The sequence below is a fragment of the Sarcophilus harrisii genome, chromosome 4 (genome assembly GCF_902635505.1).
Source record: "Sarcophilus harrisii chromosome 4, mSarHar1.11, whole genome shotgun sequence".
NCBI lineage: Eukaryota > Metazoa > Chordata > Mammalia > Dasyuromorphia > Dasyuridae > Sarcophilus > Sarcophilus harrisii.
The window spans coordinates 455,408,441-455,426,469 of record NC_045429.1 but is presented as its reverse complement, the minus strand read 5'-3'; the positions used below and the strand labels follow the sequence as shown (position 1 = coordinate 455,426,469).

At 54.9% G+C, this 18,029-nt stretch overlaps 1 protein-coding gene across 1 annotated transcript; it reads right to left on the bottom strand.

Moving 5' to 3' along the window:
• Window positions 1-12,917: 12,917 nt before the first annotated feature.
• NMUR1 (neuromedin U receptor 1) lies at window positions 12,918-16,550 on the bottom strand. The gene is given in 7 exon segments (XM_031968766.1): window positions 12,918-14,728; window positions 15,010-15,096; window positions 15,099-15,206; window positions 15,209-15,273; window positions 15,400-15,675; window positions 15,677-15,816; window positions 16,497-16,550. Coding segments are annotated over 7 exon segments (1,047 nt in total). The 3' UTR covers window positions 12,918-14,411.
• Window positions 16,551-18,029: the final 1,479 nt, after the last annotated feature.

Here is an 18,029-nt window from a genome sequence, read left to right as displayed (position 1 = left end):
CCCTCTCCCAGATGGAAGCTCCCAGAGGGCAGGGACGGAGGTGTTTTTGTGTCCTCAGCATCCTTCTGGGCCCGCTGTAGGTGTTGTTAACTGATGGGTGGATCGCTGGCTTGCTTACCCAGTTGTTTCCTGAGCATCAGGCATTTCTTTTCCTCAGTTTAAATTGAAAATATATGGGGAGGAGGAGCCCGTCATCTCTCACGGCGGCATCTGGGAGAAGATCCTCAGAGTTGACAAAGAATACAGGGAAACAACAGTGAGTGAAGCATTAGGTAGGGACCTTCTTAGGGGGAAGTGTTGGAATCTTTACAAAATGTTAAGATATTGGAGTTGATAGAGACAATAGTTATCTGGTTTGGCCTGGTTCAGTGTGATTGATTTGATCTTAGAAAGAGCTATTTTGGGCCAGAACTTGAAACAAGGTACTAAGTGGAACTGATAGAACAATGCTTGTGTTCACACTTTTAGAGAGCTCATAAGTATCTAAGTACTCAATGGAGTTCACACATTTGGGAGAGTCCAGGGTTAGGGTTTTGCACTCTGGGAGATAACCCAGAATCCCTCTCCCTCCAGAAGGCGGAGTTAACTTTTGGGAGATCACATTTTGGCGCCCTGAACAGGGGACTGACAGGCCCTTCAGTGAATTCAGTGGAAAACTGATAGACCAGTGTGGGTTAGAACAGTGGCCCTTAACAAGAAATAAAACTCAGGCCTTAGTAGATATAGTGCAAGAGCAACTTGACCAAGGACATCTACAGCCTTCTCTAAGTCCTTGGAATTCCCCAGTATTTATTATAAAAAAGAAATCTGGAAAATGGAGGATGTTAACGGATTTAAGAAAGGTAAATGAACAGATGGAAACTATGGGAAGTCTTCAGCCTGGACTTCCATCTCCTACTCAGTTGCCTAGAGAATGGCCTCTTTGGGTTATAGACATCAAGGATTGTTTCTATTCTATCCCTCTAGATAAGGATGATATGAAAAGATTTGTCTTTTCAGGGAAGGGAATAAAATGCTGTATTATTATAGATGTAATGGGCTGAGGTTTGAGTTGATGCATTGAGGTCCCAAGTACGGCTAAATAGTAATTGGGCTATACTCTATTAATATACATGCTTGGATAAAGAATGGTCCCTGCCCACTCTCCGTGCAAGTCCTGATGTGTTGTATAGGAAATGACAATTTTGGTGGGTGGAGGCAGAGAGACAGGAAGAGAAGCTGGGAGAGATTGGGCCTGGGTTCCATACTCCTAGCTGCTGGTCGTGTGGCTGCTGGTCTAGCTAGCTTCTTGACTCAGCTGCACACATTGCTCTCGCCGATTCTCTTCCACCTCCGATCCTTCTTCACTGAGAATAAAGACTGACGATTTTCCCCTAACCTGAATTCCTGACTCCTGCTGATTTAAAAATACGCAATCTTCACAACAGAGATATAATAAAATTGTGTACATTGTCATGTGTCAGCCAGGGTGCTAAATGTCGGGGCTACAAAAAAGGCGAAAATCAGTTCCTGCCCACATGGAGCTCCCGGTCTGTTAGGGAGGCGCATGTAAAAAAATGTGAACAAACCAGACAGAGAAGGAGGGAGAGGGAGGTGGGCTCTGAGGGAAGGTGGGCTCTGCTGCCCTCCCAGCAGGGGAGGGCAGACAGGAACAGTCCCAGGAAAGGCTTCTTGCACAAGTCGGGATTTTAGCAAGAAAGTAAGAGGCAGAAGGAAGGAGGGTGGGATGCTAAGTATCCTGTGCTGGGAACAACTGTGTGGAGGGGAGCAAGGTGTAAGAAGCCTGGAAATGTAGGAAGAGGCTGGGCTTAACAATAGGACATCTTAACTGTCTGTGGGGGACGAGGGTCAGGACTACAGAGTTTTTGAAGAAGGTGACGATGTTGTGTATGAATGAGCTCCCTTCTGCTCGGAGACGCAGCCAGCCCCAAAGTCTGTGGCAAAAATAGGAGGTTTTATTTTTCACTAAGAGGCTTTCCCTTAGCAGGCATATTTCTTTTTTTCTTTCTTTCTTTTCTTTTTTTTTTTTTTATTATAGCTTTTTATTTAGAAGTTATATGCAAGGGCAATTTTTACAGCATTGACAATTGCCAAACCTTTTGTTTCAACTTTTCCTCTCCTTCCCCCCACCCCTTCCCCCTGACGGCAGGTTGACCAATACATGTTAAATATGTTCAAGTATAAGTTAAATAGAATATAAGTACACATGTCCTAGCAGTTATTTTGTTGTACAAAAAGAATCGGACTCTGAAATAGTGTACAAATAGCCTGTGAAGGAAATCCAAAATGCAGGCGGACAAAAATATAGGGATTGCGAATTCAGTGTAATGATTCTTAGTCATCTCCCAGAGTTCTTTCTCTGGGCGTAGCTTGTTCAGTTCATTCCTGCTCCATTGGAACTGATTAGGTTGATCTCATTGCTGCAGATGGCCACGTCCATCAGAATTGATCCTCATATAGTATTGTTGGTGAAGTATAGAATGATCTCCTGGCCCTACTCGTTTCATTCAGCATCAGTTCATGTCAGTCTCTCCAGACTTTTCTGAAATCCTCCTGCTGGTCATTTCTTACTGAACAATAATATTCCATAACATTTATATACCACAATTTATTTAGCCGTTCTCCAAATGATGGGCATCTACTCCGTTTCCAGTTTCTGGCCACTACAAAGATGGCTGAGTGGGTATATTTCTTAATGAAGAAATTTTTGCAAAGAACGAGCTGGCAAAAACCTATTATATGAGCAAATCTGGGGGCAGTTTGAACTGATTATCAGACTGGGATCTCCCAATTGGGTGAAAATAGTTTCCTGAATGAGGATGCGACTCCCCAAAAGATCAAGGGGAGTTGATTTGCCCTTGAAGCAATCTGGGCAGGATGTGCCTTCTTTCTAGCCTCTCTGGAGCCTGGGAGACCCTGATCTGTCTTCTTTTGCAGATCAAAGGGGACATGGTTTCAGCGATTATTTTGCACCATTTTTACAGAGTTCATTTGTGTCAAAGGGATGGAGGATGGAAGGAAGTGGGGAGAGCCTTGAGCCAGGCCGACTCCCGGTAGGCTAGTCCAGTTGAGAGGTGTAGACATACAAGAGACACTGGGTAAAGTGTTTGGGGCAGCTGTAAATGGCAGGTTGGTGGTGCATTTAATATAACAATAATACAAAATACCAACACTGGCATGAAGAGAAACTTGGAAAGAGAATGACTTGTGGACACGTTGAGGTTCTGGGTTAATCCAGGTGACAGCACTGAGCTAATGTGTTCAAATACCCTATACATAATTTATAGAAAAATAGAACTCATTTGTGGCGAGCTCTGTTTTCTCAACTTCCTGGCATCAGTCTTGGGCCTCCTTATTCCCAAATGTGACAGAATAAGGGAAAGCCATGAAAGGATGCTCCAGTTTGACAGGATTGAACAATTGGAAAAGGCTGCCCGGGCCCATTCCCAGAAGGCCTCCCCTCCATCACAGAGCTGACAAGTATCGTCCAGCCTTTGGGTAAGACCTTCAAATATCTCCAGACAGACCATGTGACTTAGGGATAATTCTAATTCCCCAGGAGAGAAACATTCAAAGGATAAAAATAAACCATCGCCAAAAGGAGAACTGCAAACAGCTAACCACCAGAAAGAACGTTCCAGATCACAGATAACAACACCCATCAACCTAACCCTGAAGTTTGACCACATTCCCTGCAAATTGGTAAAGAGGACAAATGAAGGGAAGACTCCGGGAATAACCCCTGCTACAGAGATCCGCCGATGCACTGTTAGTGGAGTTCTGAATCAGTAAAAGCGTTTTAGGAACCAATTTGGAATGAGGCAAATAAGGAACTAGAATGTCTACACATTTGACCCAGGGATTCCACCATGATGTTTATACCCCAAGGACGTCATCGGTAAGAAGAAAGCACCAAATTATTTTGTGCTTGCGGATTGGCTAAGCAGATGCCAGCACATGAATATAATGGAATATTCCTGGGCCATAAGAAATGTCGAATGTGATGAATACCGAGAAGCTGGGAGTTACATGAACTGATGCAGCGTGAAGTCAGCAGAGCCAGGAAAACAGTATACACTTTAGTGGATTCCGCTCATGGTTCCTTTAGTGGATTCCGCTCATGGTTCCAGTCCATCAAAATCTTCTGGGAGCCTGACTCTGTCGTTCAATGTCATAACTCTCCTTCCCATCTTGATATCACGTCCCAATGATACTAATATGTGGTCTGGGCCTTTATCCAGGTCATTGATATTCGGACCATTTACAGTCACTCATTTGACTTGGCATATGAGATCTTTGGCCATGTACATTGGGCATGGGGAGGGGGACCCCGAACCACCTCCCCCCAGACGTTCTACTTATAATTGAAACAAGAAGACAAAGGTGCAGCTGAAAGAAAAGATAGCTTGGAGGTTCTCCTTGCAGAGGCAAAAAAAAAAAAAAAAAAAAAAAAGAATTGGAAGAGTTGGTTTCTCTCTGGCACTCAATGTTTCATGGGATTCACGGAAAGAAATAAGCATTTATTAAGTGTCTACAGTGTGCCAGCCACTATGCCTGAAACTTTGCAAATATTTGATTATCATGACCTCAGAGATAGATGCTGCTTTTGTCCCCTTTTCCCTTGAAGAAGCTTTTTTTATTTTGCCCGGGAGTCATATGTGGGTGGAGTGAGTCCAGATTACAACTCAGCCTTCCCGATTCCAGACCCGGTCCTCGTCCATTGGTGCACCGGCTGCCTGACTGTTTCTCTCGCCCTGCAGTGTCTGTGGGGGGGCTCACAGGGAGTCACAGCTCACCCCTAATCCCTAAGAGGAGAGTGTCAGAAAACTGACTGACATAGCCCAGAGTCTCTGCCTGACCCCTAGACCAGGAAGCCACTGTAGCCGTCAGCCTCAGTTCCAGCGTTCTAAATATCCAGGCCCCAGGCCTCCTTCTCCCAGAAAACCTTCCATCCTGAGGGATGCAGCAGAGAAATAACTCTCTTTTTAAAAGCTTTATAGATAATATTAGTCAGAGAGAGGATCTGGGAATTTCATAGCCTGGAGAAGACTGGGGGGAGGAGAGGGATCAACTACTTTCTTCCAATATTTAAAGGATTAGATTAAAGAGATTAGATTTCTTATGCTTGGCCCCAGGGGCAGAATCAGGAAAGGGGGAAGGTGTAGACACACCTGCCTGAGGCTTGATGTACAGAAAAACCTCCTCGAAAGTGGAGCTGTCCCAGGTGGAGTGGTTAAGGGGGGGAAGGGGAGAGGGAGAGTCTTTCATTTGGGCCTCCCAGGATCCTCCAGCAGCCGGAGTCACTGATTCTGGGAGACCCTAAAGGAGAGAGACTGGCTTTGTGTCCTCCGTGTTTAGCACAGTGCTTGGTGCTCCATCAATGCTTGTTAGTTGGTTGACTCCCCAGTGCTTTGGGCCAAGGTTAGAGAAACCCAGCCTATGGCCCCTTGCCCTCCCCTCTTCCCCCAGTGTCAGCTCTTCCCTACGTGGGCTCCAGAGCCTCTCCAGTGCCTCAGGGCGGACCTGGCCCCTTCCCCTCGCCGCTAGTTGGGGGGGAGGGGAGCAGTTTGCTCGGGACCCTTCCAGCGGGTGCTTCCCCTCTCCGGCTTGGGTCAAAGACAGAAAGCCCGCCGGCTGGCCCTTCAGCCCTTAATGCAGAGGTTGCCCTTTCCGTTCTGGGCCGCAGAGACAGCCCCCGGGGGCGGCCCCCGGGGCCTCCGAGAGCCCCCGCCCCAGCCTCCCCTTTCTGTTCCATTCTTCATCCAGAACCTGAAGGCAGGTGAGCCCAGCCCCGGCCCCCGAAGTTTGATGGACACCCCCAGCGGCCAATAAGGAGCAGGCACCTGAGCCGGTCCCAGACTCGGGAGCCAATCTCTGGCCCCCCCATCCCCTGGGGCACTTATCCCCCCGGGAGCGGCTCCCAGCGCTCTCGGGGCCTGCTTTTCCCGGCTATTTCACGCCCTCCAGCCATTTATCGGCGCATTTCTGGGACGCTGGGGGGGACGCTGCGGAGAAGGGGAGCGGAGGCCGGAGCACGGAGCTGCGGGAGGACCGGCTCCCCCGCCAGAGCCGCCGCCGTTGCCCCGGGACCGGAGGGGAAGGACGGACGCCTCCCTCCCTCCCCGGCCGCTCCCGGAGCGTTCCGGGCAGTGTGGCCCAGGGAATGGAGCGGAAGAAATGAAGGTCAAGTTCCCTTCCCCGGCGCCCAGTGTCACGGTCAGAATTCGAACCCGGCTCTGCCCGGATCCCGCCACGGTTTTCCCCCGTTGGTTCCCACACAACGACATTGGCCGCTCCCGCCGAGGGGAGGAGGCTCCCGGCCTGGCCTTGGTTCCTTTGGGGGCCGGAGCAGGGGGGGCGGGGGGGGGTCCCACCTGCCAGTCACGAGGCAGCATCTCCGCCTGGGCAACCCCGGCCCCTCCTTGCTCCACAAAGGGGAGGATTGGCCAAAGCTCCTTGGCCCCTGCGCAGGCCTTGCCCCGGAGGGAGGCCTTGCTGTTGGCCCCTCTGGGCGCTGCCAAGGGCCCGCGGGAGTTTCCCCCAGAAATGACTGGAAACAGCCTCGGTGCGGCCTGTCCCCATCCCAGCTGCCTCCGGACTCGGGGCTCCACAAAGCCTCCGAGGGGCCGCCTGGGATTTGAACCCACAACTCCTGGCGCGAGCTTGGGGCTGCCCTGCTCGGCCTTCTGGGCCTGCCTGGGGAAGCCGCAGCCCCCCCCAGCCCACGAGGCTTCGCGCCTTCCTTTCATCAGGCTCCGGCCCAGGTCTCTCTTCTGTCCCAGGAGGGCGGATTCTTACCTAGGGATCATGGGCGGCTCAGGCCAACCCCCTCAGGTACCCGGAGAAGAATGAGGGCCAGGGAAAGTAAGCAATTTGCCCAAGCCTGAAGGTTAGGAGAGTCTCTCCTTTTTCTCCCCCTCTTCTTCTTCCTCCCCATCCTCCTCTTCTTCTTCCTCCCTCTCTCCCTCATCTTCTCTTCCTCCTTCCCTTCCTATTCTTCTTCCTTCTCTTCCCCTCCTCATCCTCTTCTCCCTTCTCCCCCCTCTTCTCCTTCCCTTCCTCCTCCCCTGCCTTTTCCTTTTCCTTCCCTTCTTCCCCCTCCTCCCTTCCTCCGTTTCCTCCTCCCCTCTTCTTCCTTCTCCTCTTTTTCTTCCTCCTCCCCCCTCCTCCTCTTCCTCTTCCTTCCCCTTTGGAAGAATTATTGCTGGGTTTTGTTTATTGGCCTTATCTCCCCCTCCCCATCACCACCAAGTTGTCCCTAGCAAGAACAAAAATCAAACCGAACTCCATGCCCTCAGTAGAAACCACATTTCCTACCTTTCTACCACCCTCTAGTAGGGAGGAGGTTTTAAGCTGAGAAAGCAAAACTTAGTCCCGGTACTAAATTGAGGAAACCTGAAAGCAACTTCTTATTCAAGTCAAAGCTGAATCATAAATTTAAAACTAAACCAGTAGAAAAATCTAATTCCCCACTCATTTTACAAAAAACAAAAGCCCAGGATAGAAGATCTTAAAAGTCCCATGCAGCTGGAAGGAACAACTAGTCTCTCAACTGTTTCTTCCTCACTAGTAGAACTTAGACCTTTCAGTAGAGAGCATAGTAGGCCAAAGCTCGTCCCAAATGTCCAAAAAAGGTCATAGAAGTCATCCTCCTGGCATCCCTCTTAGACCAACCCCTCTTCCATCTAAATTTTGCAGACAATACCCCAGGCTTTCACCCCCACCCTGTAACATAAAAAGGAATAAACAAATGAGGATTTGGGTTAAACCCGACTGGTCCTTGGCAGGTGGTAATGGGGTGCCCCAAAAGTGGGATGTGAGGGGAGTCACGCCGTCAGCCTGGAGAGCGGGGAGGGGGCTGGGGAGGAAGGGCCGGGGGGAGCTGCTTGTGGCAGGGGAATGGGGCAGAAAATCACTGGGGGCAGTGGAGACTGGCCCCAGAGAAAGGAGGCCCGAAGCGGGGCCCAGTCAAAGGCCACGGGGCACCCAGGCGAGGGGAGGGCCCGGCCCGAAGTGCTCCCCTTAGAGCCAAGCCCCAGCTCACCAGGGCGAGACTTCCTTCCTTGGGCACAGAGAAATGCGCCTCTCAAGGCAGAGCTTCCTCCTGGCTTCTGTGGCAGAGCCTCTGGGAGGGGTGGCCGTGTGCTGGCGGGGGGCCCTTCCAGGACAAGTCGCCCCCTCTCTCTGCCCCTCCCCCGGCAAGGCCCTTGAGTTAGGGCTTTGGGACATTCCCAGCGTGGGCAATCTCTCCCGTGACTCAGACAGAAACCCTCCCACCGCCAGATGGCTTCTGCAAAGAGGACCTGGCTCTCCGGACCGGGTTCAAATCCTGCCTTGGCTGCCTCGGCTGCCTCGGCCTGTGGAGGAAATGAAGTCACTTCTCTGGGGTTTCCAGGCTCTGCCTGAAGTGCTTTGTTTCCTTAGGGACACCTTGGCAGGGGGTCACGTTAGAGACTTGAGGCCACTTGGAGGCCGGGCCTCTGTCTCGGACCTTGGGGGGAGGGTCCGGGATCCCTGCCCTGCATCAGAGGCTCCATCACTGCCCCGTCCTCCCGGACTTGGGTCAGGCTGCACCCAGCCTCCCATGGCCCCCTCCACACCTTTGCCCTGAATTTCCTCTTTCTCTTCTAGAGTCTCTTCCTCCTTTAGGGTTCAGGAGCCTTTTCTGCCCCTCCCCATTTCCCCCATTTCCGTCCCCTCAGGTTTTTGACCATTTTCATTTCCATTCTCTCTCCCTCAAGCGCACGTTCCTTCTGACCCCGAGCGGCCGCTGCAGGCCCCAGCCTGGGCGCCTCCTGGAGGGCGGGGCCGGTGGGAGGAAAGAGCAGGGGCTTCCCAGGGGATGGGGCCCAAGGGTCTGTGCCAGTGGGCGCCGCCAGGGGGCATGCTTGGCCCCGCTTGGGTTTCTGCAGAAGCCGCAGAGGAAGTGGGGAGCAGAGCCCCCCAACCGCAGCGGGGCCACCCTGGCAGCCATCAGGGGCGGGGGGCAGGGCCCCTCTGCAGGGGGGCTGTGGCTGGAAACTTAAGGACCAGGGCCCAGCCTGGGGGGGAGGGGGTTTGGAGGCAGAGGGCAGAGGCTGGACTCCTCCCTCCGGCTCTCCCTACCTCTGAGAACTTGGGCTGGTCACCGCCCCCAGCTCCCTCCGGGACCTTGGCTGCCTCCCGCCCCCTGCAGGGAAGGGAGCCAGGAGTTCCTACCTTCCCCCAAGCCCCAGGGCTGAGTTCCAGCCATCTGAAGAACCTGCCCCTCCACCTTTCCTGGGTCTGTGACCCCCTCCAACTCCCCCTGGCGGACTCCCCAGCTTCCTGCAAAGCACAGGGACCACCCGGCCCCTCCCAAACAAGGGCTTTCCGTGACCAGCCAACCTCTCCTTCCCCGTGTCTGGGACATGGGAGTGGGATGAGGGTCTGGGACATGGGAGTGGAGAGGAGGGAAGAGACGGCCCGAGCCATGGGGAGGGATCGTGGCGGGAGCACCGGGAGGGAGGAGGAGGGGGTGAGCCCTGTGGGGAGGGGGCTGCCCTCGTTACCGACAGAGCCAGAGGGAGTGCGCTTGGGGGGAGGCAGTGGGCTTGGGGGGGCCACCCGAGGGGCCCATAGGAATCCAGGCCGTGGCCCCTGGGTGCCCACAGGGAGCCTGGGCCAGGATGCCTGTTAGATGCTGGGAATACAGGGCCTGGCACAGGAGGACGGGGCATCTAACAGGGGAATGGCTGAAGCTCTGGGGGCTGCCCTGGGGACATGGAGGGTGGCTCAGGAGGCAGCTTGGGGAGAATGGGAAGCCCACTTAGAGACGTGGCTCCTGGGATGGAGGGGGGGGGGGGAGGGGGCTCTTCCCTGGGGCCCGGCTGGAAGCCCTGGGGTGGGGGGCTGAGGGTCAGGGAAATGTGACCCCTAGAAACTATAAATCCAGGGTTGGGGAGGGGCAGGGGCCCCTCGGGCCGGGGCCTGTAACCCCAGGCGCAATGTGAGGCGGGTGGATCCATTCTCAAACTGGGAGGCTCAGCCGGAGTGATCTCCATCTCTTCGAGGGCCAAGACCTCCACATCCCAAATGGGGGGTGGTCGGGGGCAAAGGGCATTCATTGACACTTTCCCAGGCATCTCCCTTGGGTCAGGGAACTGGGGAACTGGGACGGAGGAGGGGCTGCCCCCGGGAGCTGCCTCGGCCTGGGACCTCGGAGATCCTGCTTTCACAAAGCTGAATTTGAGACCCAGAGGAAGGAGCCAACATAAAACAGGGAAGGTGCCCCAAAGTCCTGGGGACACTTCAAGCTTTTCAGCTTCTCAGACTAAGATGCTGGAGTTGCCTTGTATACAAGTAAACAAGCGATTTCAGGGACTGGTCAGGAAGCTCTGAGATCTGGAACCCGGGGTCCATCAGGAAGCTCTGAGATATGGGAACCCAGGGTCAGCCGGGAGGCCCCAGATCCAGGAACCCGAGGTCTATCAGGAAGCTCCGAGATCTGGGAATCATTCAGTTCATCAATGAGCGCTTATTAAGCACCAAGCATGTGCTGGGCCAACAGGTTGCCTGCCTGGAGATGACTTTTTTGGTTGTTGTGGGAAACAGCAAGAAATTGAAAATGACTTCAGTCCCGTGTGACCTTGTGCTTCCTCAGCGGTGACGGGGGAAGAAAAGGGGGCAGGAAGTGCAGAGTTACCCACCTTCTAGAATGGCAGCAGACTTTAACTGGGCTGTTAGTTCTGGTCCAAGGACAAGCACATATACATGGACGCTATATATATACATACTCATATATATGTATGTTTATATATACATGTAACACAACTACCTATGTATATTATATTGTATATGTATGTATGTGTGTATATATAGTGTCCATGTATATATGCACACAGAATCACATTTATATTATATGGAATATATCTGTATACATGTATGCACATTTATATTATATATGAAATTTGAGATTTATATTGATATATATATATGAGAGACAAGTAACAAACATCCGTCATGACTGCAGAGGGACGGAGAGAAGGAAAAGTCAGACACACGGGGCTTTGCCTCCTTGGAGCAGCGGAGAAGGGGCTCAGTGGAGTAAGGTGTGAGCTGTGGGCCCATGGGAGCCTCTGAGGGGGCGGGCCCCGCCTCTCCCTCTCCAATCGTCGTCTCTCTTCTCACACCAGAACCACAGCCTGGAGTCACCGTAGTTTGGGACCCTTTTTAGCTGCAGCCACTTGGAGGTGGCTGGAGCCTGTTGGGATGCCCCCCTTTCTGCACTGGTGGAGCGGAGGGAGCACCTATGAATCCTCGCCCCCGCCCCCTACCCCGGACACTGCCTTTCCAGGCTCGTGACCCGGCCTGAAGCAGCCTCCTCCACGCCGGTCCGGACCCTGCTCACTGGCCAGAGCCCTGGCCCACAGAAGTTCTGGGACCAGTTAGCGCAGTGAATGCTGGGTGAGTTTTCACAAATTAATAACGGTCATAATGACACGGCTGGAAGTAAATGTTCTGCTGGGTTAAATTCAAAATGCAAAAAAATAAAATAAAATAAGATGAATGTACTGAAAAGAAAATGAATTTTTATTTGGAAATGAGCCTCGAGTATAAAGAAAGCTTAAGGTAAATTGTGAGTCCCCAAAGCAAGACCAAAAGCCCTTTGGAGCTGTTGCTCAAGCACACAAACTTAATGTGACACGAGTTTTATCGACACAATAAGAGACTCCCCGAGGAGCGCTCTCTAGCAGAGCGAGAAGGGAAAGACACATCGGGGAGCACAGGGGAGATAAAACTGGACTCTGGCGATACTTTTTTTTATCAGAAATCTGTCAGTAGCGTCCTTACTCTGAGATGTCATCATGTTTCCAGAAGATACGAAGCTTGGCGGGAGCGCTAACGTGCCGGACGACGGAACACAGAAGGATCTTGACGGCCTGGCCCGAGAGCTGAGTCAGGGCGGCAGTTTACTAGAGATCAATGTAAACTCTTGTGTTTGGGTGCAAAACATCAATGGCAGAAGAACTGGGAATAAGGGAAGGGAGAGCGGTCGCTAGATGACTTCCTGGTTGCTTAATTGTTTCCCTTTTGAGGCCTTCTTGGCAGAGAAATTGGAGGGGGCTGCAAATTCTCATTTGAGAGAGGAGGAGACTTGGGACGAACAGAATTAGGTGACTTGGCCAGAGTCACACAGCTGGGAAGTGTCTGAGACCAGACTTGAACTGATTCCATGCCCAGTGCTCTATGGTGCCTGCCTAGATCTGGATGAAAAAGATCTGGGGAGCTGAGTGGCTTTCAAGCTTTTTCTGTGACAAAGCTAATTCAGCATGAGACGGCATCAGCGGAAGTAAACGTTCAGGAGGGATTCGATGGGCCCACGCTCCTCCAACTCGGAGACTGTTTCACACTGAGTTACCACATTTTAGGGGGTGCCAAGAAAAGCTAGAAGCCACCCAGAGGAGGCCCTGGAAGCCATCCCCTATGAGGTGTGGTGGGATGATCCTAGGGGACATTTACAGGGGCCTGGGCCTAGTTTTCCAATTTTATTTTATTTTAGTTTTTGTTTGTTTTCCAGTTTTACAAAGTTAGCTGCTGTTTGATTTTTGTTCTATCTTCATCACCAAATGCATCTTTCCCAGCCTCAGGAAGCCATTCCTTTGAACTAGCAACTTTGTTTTCTTTATTTTATTAAAGCTTTTTATTTTCCAAATATATGCACAGATAATTTGTCACCACTGACCCCTGCAAAACCTTGTGTTCCCCCCTTTCCCCAACTCCTCCCCTAGATGGCAGGTAATCCGATATATGTTAAACATGTTAAAATATATGTTAAACAGGGACAGCTAGGTGGCACAGTGGAGGTCAGGAGGACCTGAGTTCAAACATGACCTCAGACACTTAACACTTCCTAGCTGTGTGACCCTGGCCAAGTCACTTAACCCCAATTGCCTCAGCCAAAGAGGGGAAAAAAAAGGAAAGAAAGAAAGAAATCTTTCCCCGTCCTTGTCCCGTCTGTGTCTTGTCTGTGCAGTTGCTGTCCCATTTTCTGCCAGGGATCACTCTGCCTTTCTTTGTGTCTCCGGCGCTTAATCAATACTTATCGAGTCCACTGGAATGGAAGGGCTTTGCAGCCAGGTACTTTAAGAGCTAAAAAGGGGGGTTGTTGATTGACTCATTGATGGATTTCTTCATCTGAGTTTTTTTTAATGGAATAGCTTGCCCATGTGGGCTCTCGGGACTGGAAGGAGCTCCAACGGCCACCGATCCATGGCTGACCAGGGGCCCGGTTTGTCCTTGTTCTCTAAGAGCACCATGATATCGGGGAGGTGAATGAACCGGATCTGAGTGAGGGAAGCTGGTGGCCAAGTCACCTGCGTCACTTTTCCCTCCGGCACCATCTGGGCCAGTGGCCAGAGACGGCCCTGGATGCAATTGGCTTTTTTAAGCTAAGGTCTTCACCCTTTGATTGAAACAACACCCATTCAGTGATTCGGGCTACGAAGCGACTGGGACGAGGGAGGGACCAGAGGCATCCGGCCGGCCCTGCCGGAAGGGCCCCCGGAGACGGAGCCCTCGGCTCCTGCTGCAGCGCAGCCCGCGGGCTGGGGGCGGCTCCTGGTTTTTCCGCCTGGCCCCCTCCCCTGGAGCCCCCGGAGCTGACTGAGGCTCCGCCCAGTCCCAAGAGCCGGCTCTCAGGTCCTGACGACGACGAGCTTCCTGTGGGCATCTCTCCTCCACATTGAGCATCCCTGGCTCCTTCTGCCTCGGGCGGCCTCCTCTGGACTCCCGAGCCCTGCGGATGGGGGAGCTCCCTCCCCACCACTGGAGATGGAAATGATTAGCCACGTCCAAGAGGAAATCCGGATTCAGTGAGCCCCGGCTCACAGACCCGGAAGATTCCCAGGAAACCATCTGGTCTGGGTCCTTGTTTGCCAGAGGAGGAAACTGAGCCCTCGGTCACAGCTTCGAATCCTTCCCTCCTCTGGGTATCCAGGACTCTCGGACTTTGCTGAGGATGATTTTGTGGAAGGAAGTGGAAGCTCAGAGTGGGAGGGGCCCCAGGAGGTCATCCAGGCGAGGGTGAAGAGCCCCCCACGCCGAGAGGGAAGGTCTCAGGTCTGCACCACTCACCCAGGGGTCCTGAGGTTCCCTCCTGGGGAGCAGCGTGGCCAGTTTGCTGAGCCTGAGTTCCCATCCAGCCTCAGACATGCACCAGCCCCGTGACCCTGGCCAGGTCACTTGACCTCTGCCTCGGTTTCTCCATCTGTTAGATGGGGATCATAGATGCATCTACGCCCAGGTTTAGAGGATAAATGAGAGAATACTTGCAGTGCTTCCAGTGCTGGCTTCAGGCCTGCTTCCTGCTTCCCCTTCCCCCCTCCCTGTGTGGAGGATCTCTCCGCCGGCCCTCCTGGCCCTCTCTGAGGTTGCCCCGACCACACTCCCTTCTAGCCGGGAGAGCGTGGGCTCCCGCTGCCCAGAACCCCAGCTGGCAGCGGGCCCCCCTTTAGGGGCTGGGCCGGACGAGTCCCGGGCCGCCCCCGCAGGCCCAGGGCCTGGCGGAAGGCCCCCCGGAAGCGGCTGGACAGCAGGCTGTACAGCACGGGGTTGGTGGCCGAGCTAAGGTAGAAGAAGATGCCGGAGGCCACGTGCACGTACTGAAAGGCCTGGAGCAGCTCCTCGGTCCAGGAGGACACGCAGCTCCACATAACGCGGTCCGCGTGGAACGGGGCCCAGCACAGCCCGAACACCACCACCAGCACAACTGCGGACGGAGAGGGCGGGACTCGGGGCGGCCCTGTGCCCACTGCATGCCCCTGGCCCTGCAGCCTCAGCTTCCTCGTCTGGAAAAGGGGCACCTGCCTCTCCCTTCCCACCTGTGTCTGCACCAACCCCTGAGTCTCTCATCCGCCCCGCCATCCCCTCCGGCTCCCACCCCCCCCCATGCCCCCAGCCTCTCTCCTCCCCACCTGCCCCCAGCCTCCCCTCCCCCGTGTCCCCAGCCTCTCCCCACCCCCCAGGCCGGCACAACGGCCGGTCACTTACACAGCATCTTGGTCAGCTGCCTCTGGCGCAGCTTCTCGAATCTTGAGGGGGCCCGAACAGCCCCAGCCCTGGGCTGCCGTGAGGCTACAGGCGCGCTCCCTGCAACCTCAGGCCAATGAGCGCATAGAGGGTGCCCATGGCGGCCATGGGCAGGCGAAAAAACACCGCCGTCCCTCACCACCAGGGGTAGAGCCTAAGCGCCGCACCACGCAGCCCGAATCCGGCACCGCCGGACCCGGCACCTCCAGCTCCTGGAGCCGTGAGCTGGCGTTGGCAGAACAAAAGCAGCGGCCCAGAAAGCGGCGATAAGCCCGGCGGCCGGCCCTTTGGCCAGCCCTTGGCCCGGGCGGTACCACCCACGTGCGGCCACGCTGCGCCGTGAATCAGCACCGACCAAGGCAAACGTCTCGAAAACAGCACGGAATAACCGCCCGGCGCCAGCCGAAGGGTATTCGCCACACTCGTAAACTCCAGGGCATCCACAGCAGCACCAGCAGGTCGGACACGGCCAGGCTGAGCAGGTAGTGGTTGGTGGGCGTGCGCATGGCCTTGTGCCGCAGGATGACCAGGCAGGTCAGGGCGTTGCCCGCCGTGCCCACCGCCAAGATGGGCAGGTAGGCCGCGCAGATGGGCCCGAGGGCTTGGCTGTCTGGGCCCAGGTCCAGGCCGCAGCTCCTCCGAGGTCAGGTTCAGGTCCTCCGGGTCCACGAGCTCCCGGGCCCAGCCGCCGGGCGGGGGGCCAGAGGGGCCCGCGCCAGACACGCCCCTGGGGAAGCTGGAGCCGCTGGGGAGCGGAGGGGCCTGCGTCTGTGCAAGGGAAGGGAAGGTTCTCTGGGGACCTTGGCGGCTGGGGACTCAGGGGCTCTGGGTCCAAACCCTGGCTCTGCCATTGCCACCCTTGTGGCCTGCGGCAAAGCAGTTCCGGTCTCGCGGCCTCAGTTTTCCCCTCCGTAAAATGAGATTGGGGGGGGGACTAAGGCTGCGGAGGCCTCTTTTTGCTGCAGAGCCGGGGTCCTGGAAGCTTCCCTCTGGCCCTGGGCAAGTCCCTTCTCTGCCACCTCCCGGAGTGTGGGTGCCTGTGGGGGAGGGGCTGCGACTTTCCCGATGGGGGGAGGGATCGGGCCTGGCTCACAGTAAGGGGGGGGGGGAAGGGGAAGCCTGGGCAGTGCGCTTGTGTGGGCTCCCAGCCCTCTGAGGCCTTTAGGAGGAGGAGCTTGTAGATGGCCTGGGTCAGGTCAGAGTGCGGGAGGGGGCCCTAGGCCAGGTCAGAGTGCAGGGGACCCTAGCTAGGCAGCCCATGGCTCCAGGTCAAGGCTCATTATTCGGAAGTTTTGTTTTCCTGACATCAAACCTGCCTTGGCCTGGTTGTAATTTCCCCTTCTGTTATCCACCCCTCTGCTCTGCCCCCTGTAGCCAAACACAAGGCGCCTAATGTTTGCACGGCCACCTTGCAGAGGGTTTTAAAGTAATTTTTCAGGGCTGCCCACCTCTGGGCCCCCATTTGGAGGTTTTTCCACAGCAATACGGAAGCGTTTTGCCATTTTACAGCTTTTTACGATGAGGAAACTGAGGCAAGCGGAGTTAAGTGACACGTCTTGGGTCCCAGAGCCAGGAAGTGGCTGAGACTGGATTTGAACTCTGGAAAAGAAGTCTCTCCGACTCTGGCTCTCGTGCGCCCCGGCGCCAGATAGCGGCCGGCCGCGGGACAACCAGGGGTCGCTCTCTAAAGGCTGACCCCCTTTTTGGGGCGGCCCATCCCCCCACGCGGGTTCAGTCCAGGCTTGTGCGCCCCCCCCACCCCGGGGCTTTCCCGCCCCAGTGCGGCCTGGTTTCTCCAGCTCTCACCCGGGAAGTTAACTCCTTGTCCCCGGCTGCGGGACTTGTTCCAAAGGGCCCCTCCTGAGCACGGCTCCGGCGCCGCTGCAAACATTAGCTCGTGGGCTCCGGGAACTCCCTCATTCCGTTCCCCCCCTCCCCCCCCCCTGCAACCTGGCAGGACCTTTTGGGCCCTGAGCATCGCCAGCTCCTCCCCCACTCTGGGTCAGCCTCCTCCATCTATTCCTAACAAAGCTTAGCACGGTGCCTGGCACACAGTGGAGCTTAATAAATGCTCATTTCCTTCCCTCCCTCCCTTCCGTCCCTCCTTCCTTCCTTCCTCTCTCCCTCCTTCCCTCCCTTTTTGCTTCCTTCCCTCCTTTTCTTCCCTCCCTTCCTTCTTCCCTCCCGCTGTCCCTTCTTCCTCCCTTCCTTTCCCTCCCTCCCTCCCTCCCCTGCTCCCTTCCCTCCCTTCCTCCCTCTCTCCTTCCCTCCCTTTTTCCTTCCCTCCTTTTCTTCCCTCCCTTCCTTCCTCCCTCCCCTTCCCTTCTTCCCTCCCTTCCCCCTCCCTCCCTCCCTCCCCTCTCCCCTCCTCCCTCCCTCTCTCTCCCTCCCCTCCCTCCCTCCCTCCCCTCCCCTCCCTCCCTCCCTCCCTCCCTCCCTCCCTCCCTCCCTCCCTTCCTCTCCCCTCCCCTCCCTGCTCCCTCTCTTCCTCCCTCCCTCCCTCCCTCCCTCTCTCCCTCCCTCCCTGCTCCCCTCCCTCCCTTCCTCCGCCAGTTGACCACCTACCTCTCTTCCCATTTCAAACTATCCTCCACCTGTCAAACAAGAAGGAAAATCTAACCACTCACATCTTCCCCAACAACTTCCAAACTCCCTATCTTCCGAATCACCAATAAATCTCCTCCCTTAACCTCCCACCCTCCCACAATCCCTTCCCTTCCACCTCACCTCTTCCCTCCACCTGTCTGGCTTCTCAAGTCCAACCTCAGGAAGCACAGGGCAGAACAAGTCTCAAGAGAACTCAACTTGCCTTTTACCCTTCAAAGCCTGGAATTTAAGCCACTCCCCTCCCCTCCCACTCCCCTCCCTCACTCCCCATGCAGAACAACCCCACCCCTCCCTCCCCCTCCCCCCCTCTCCCACAACCCCTTCCCTTTCCAGTCCGAAATGTCGCCCATAAACTCCAAGCCTTCTAGACTTAC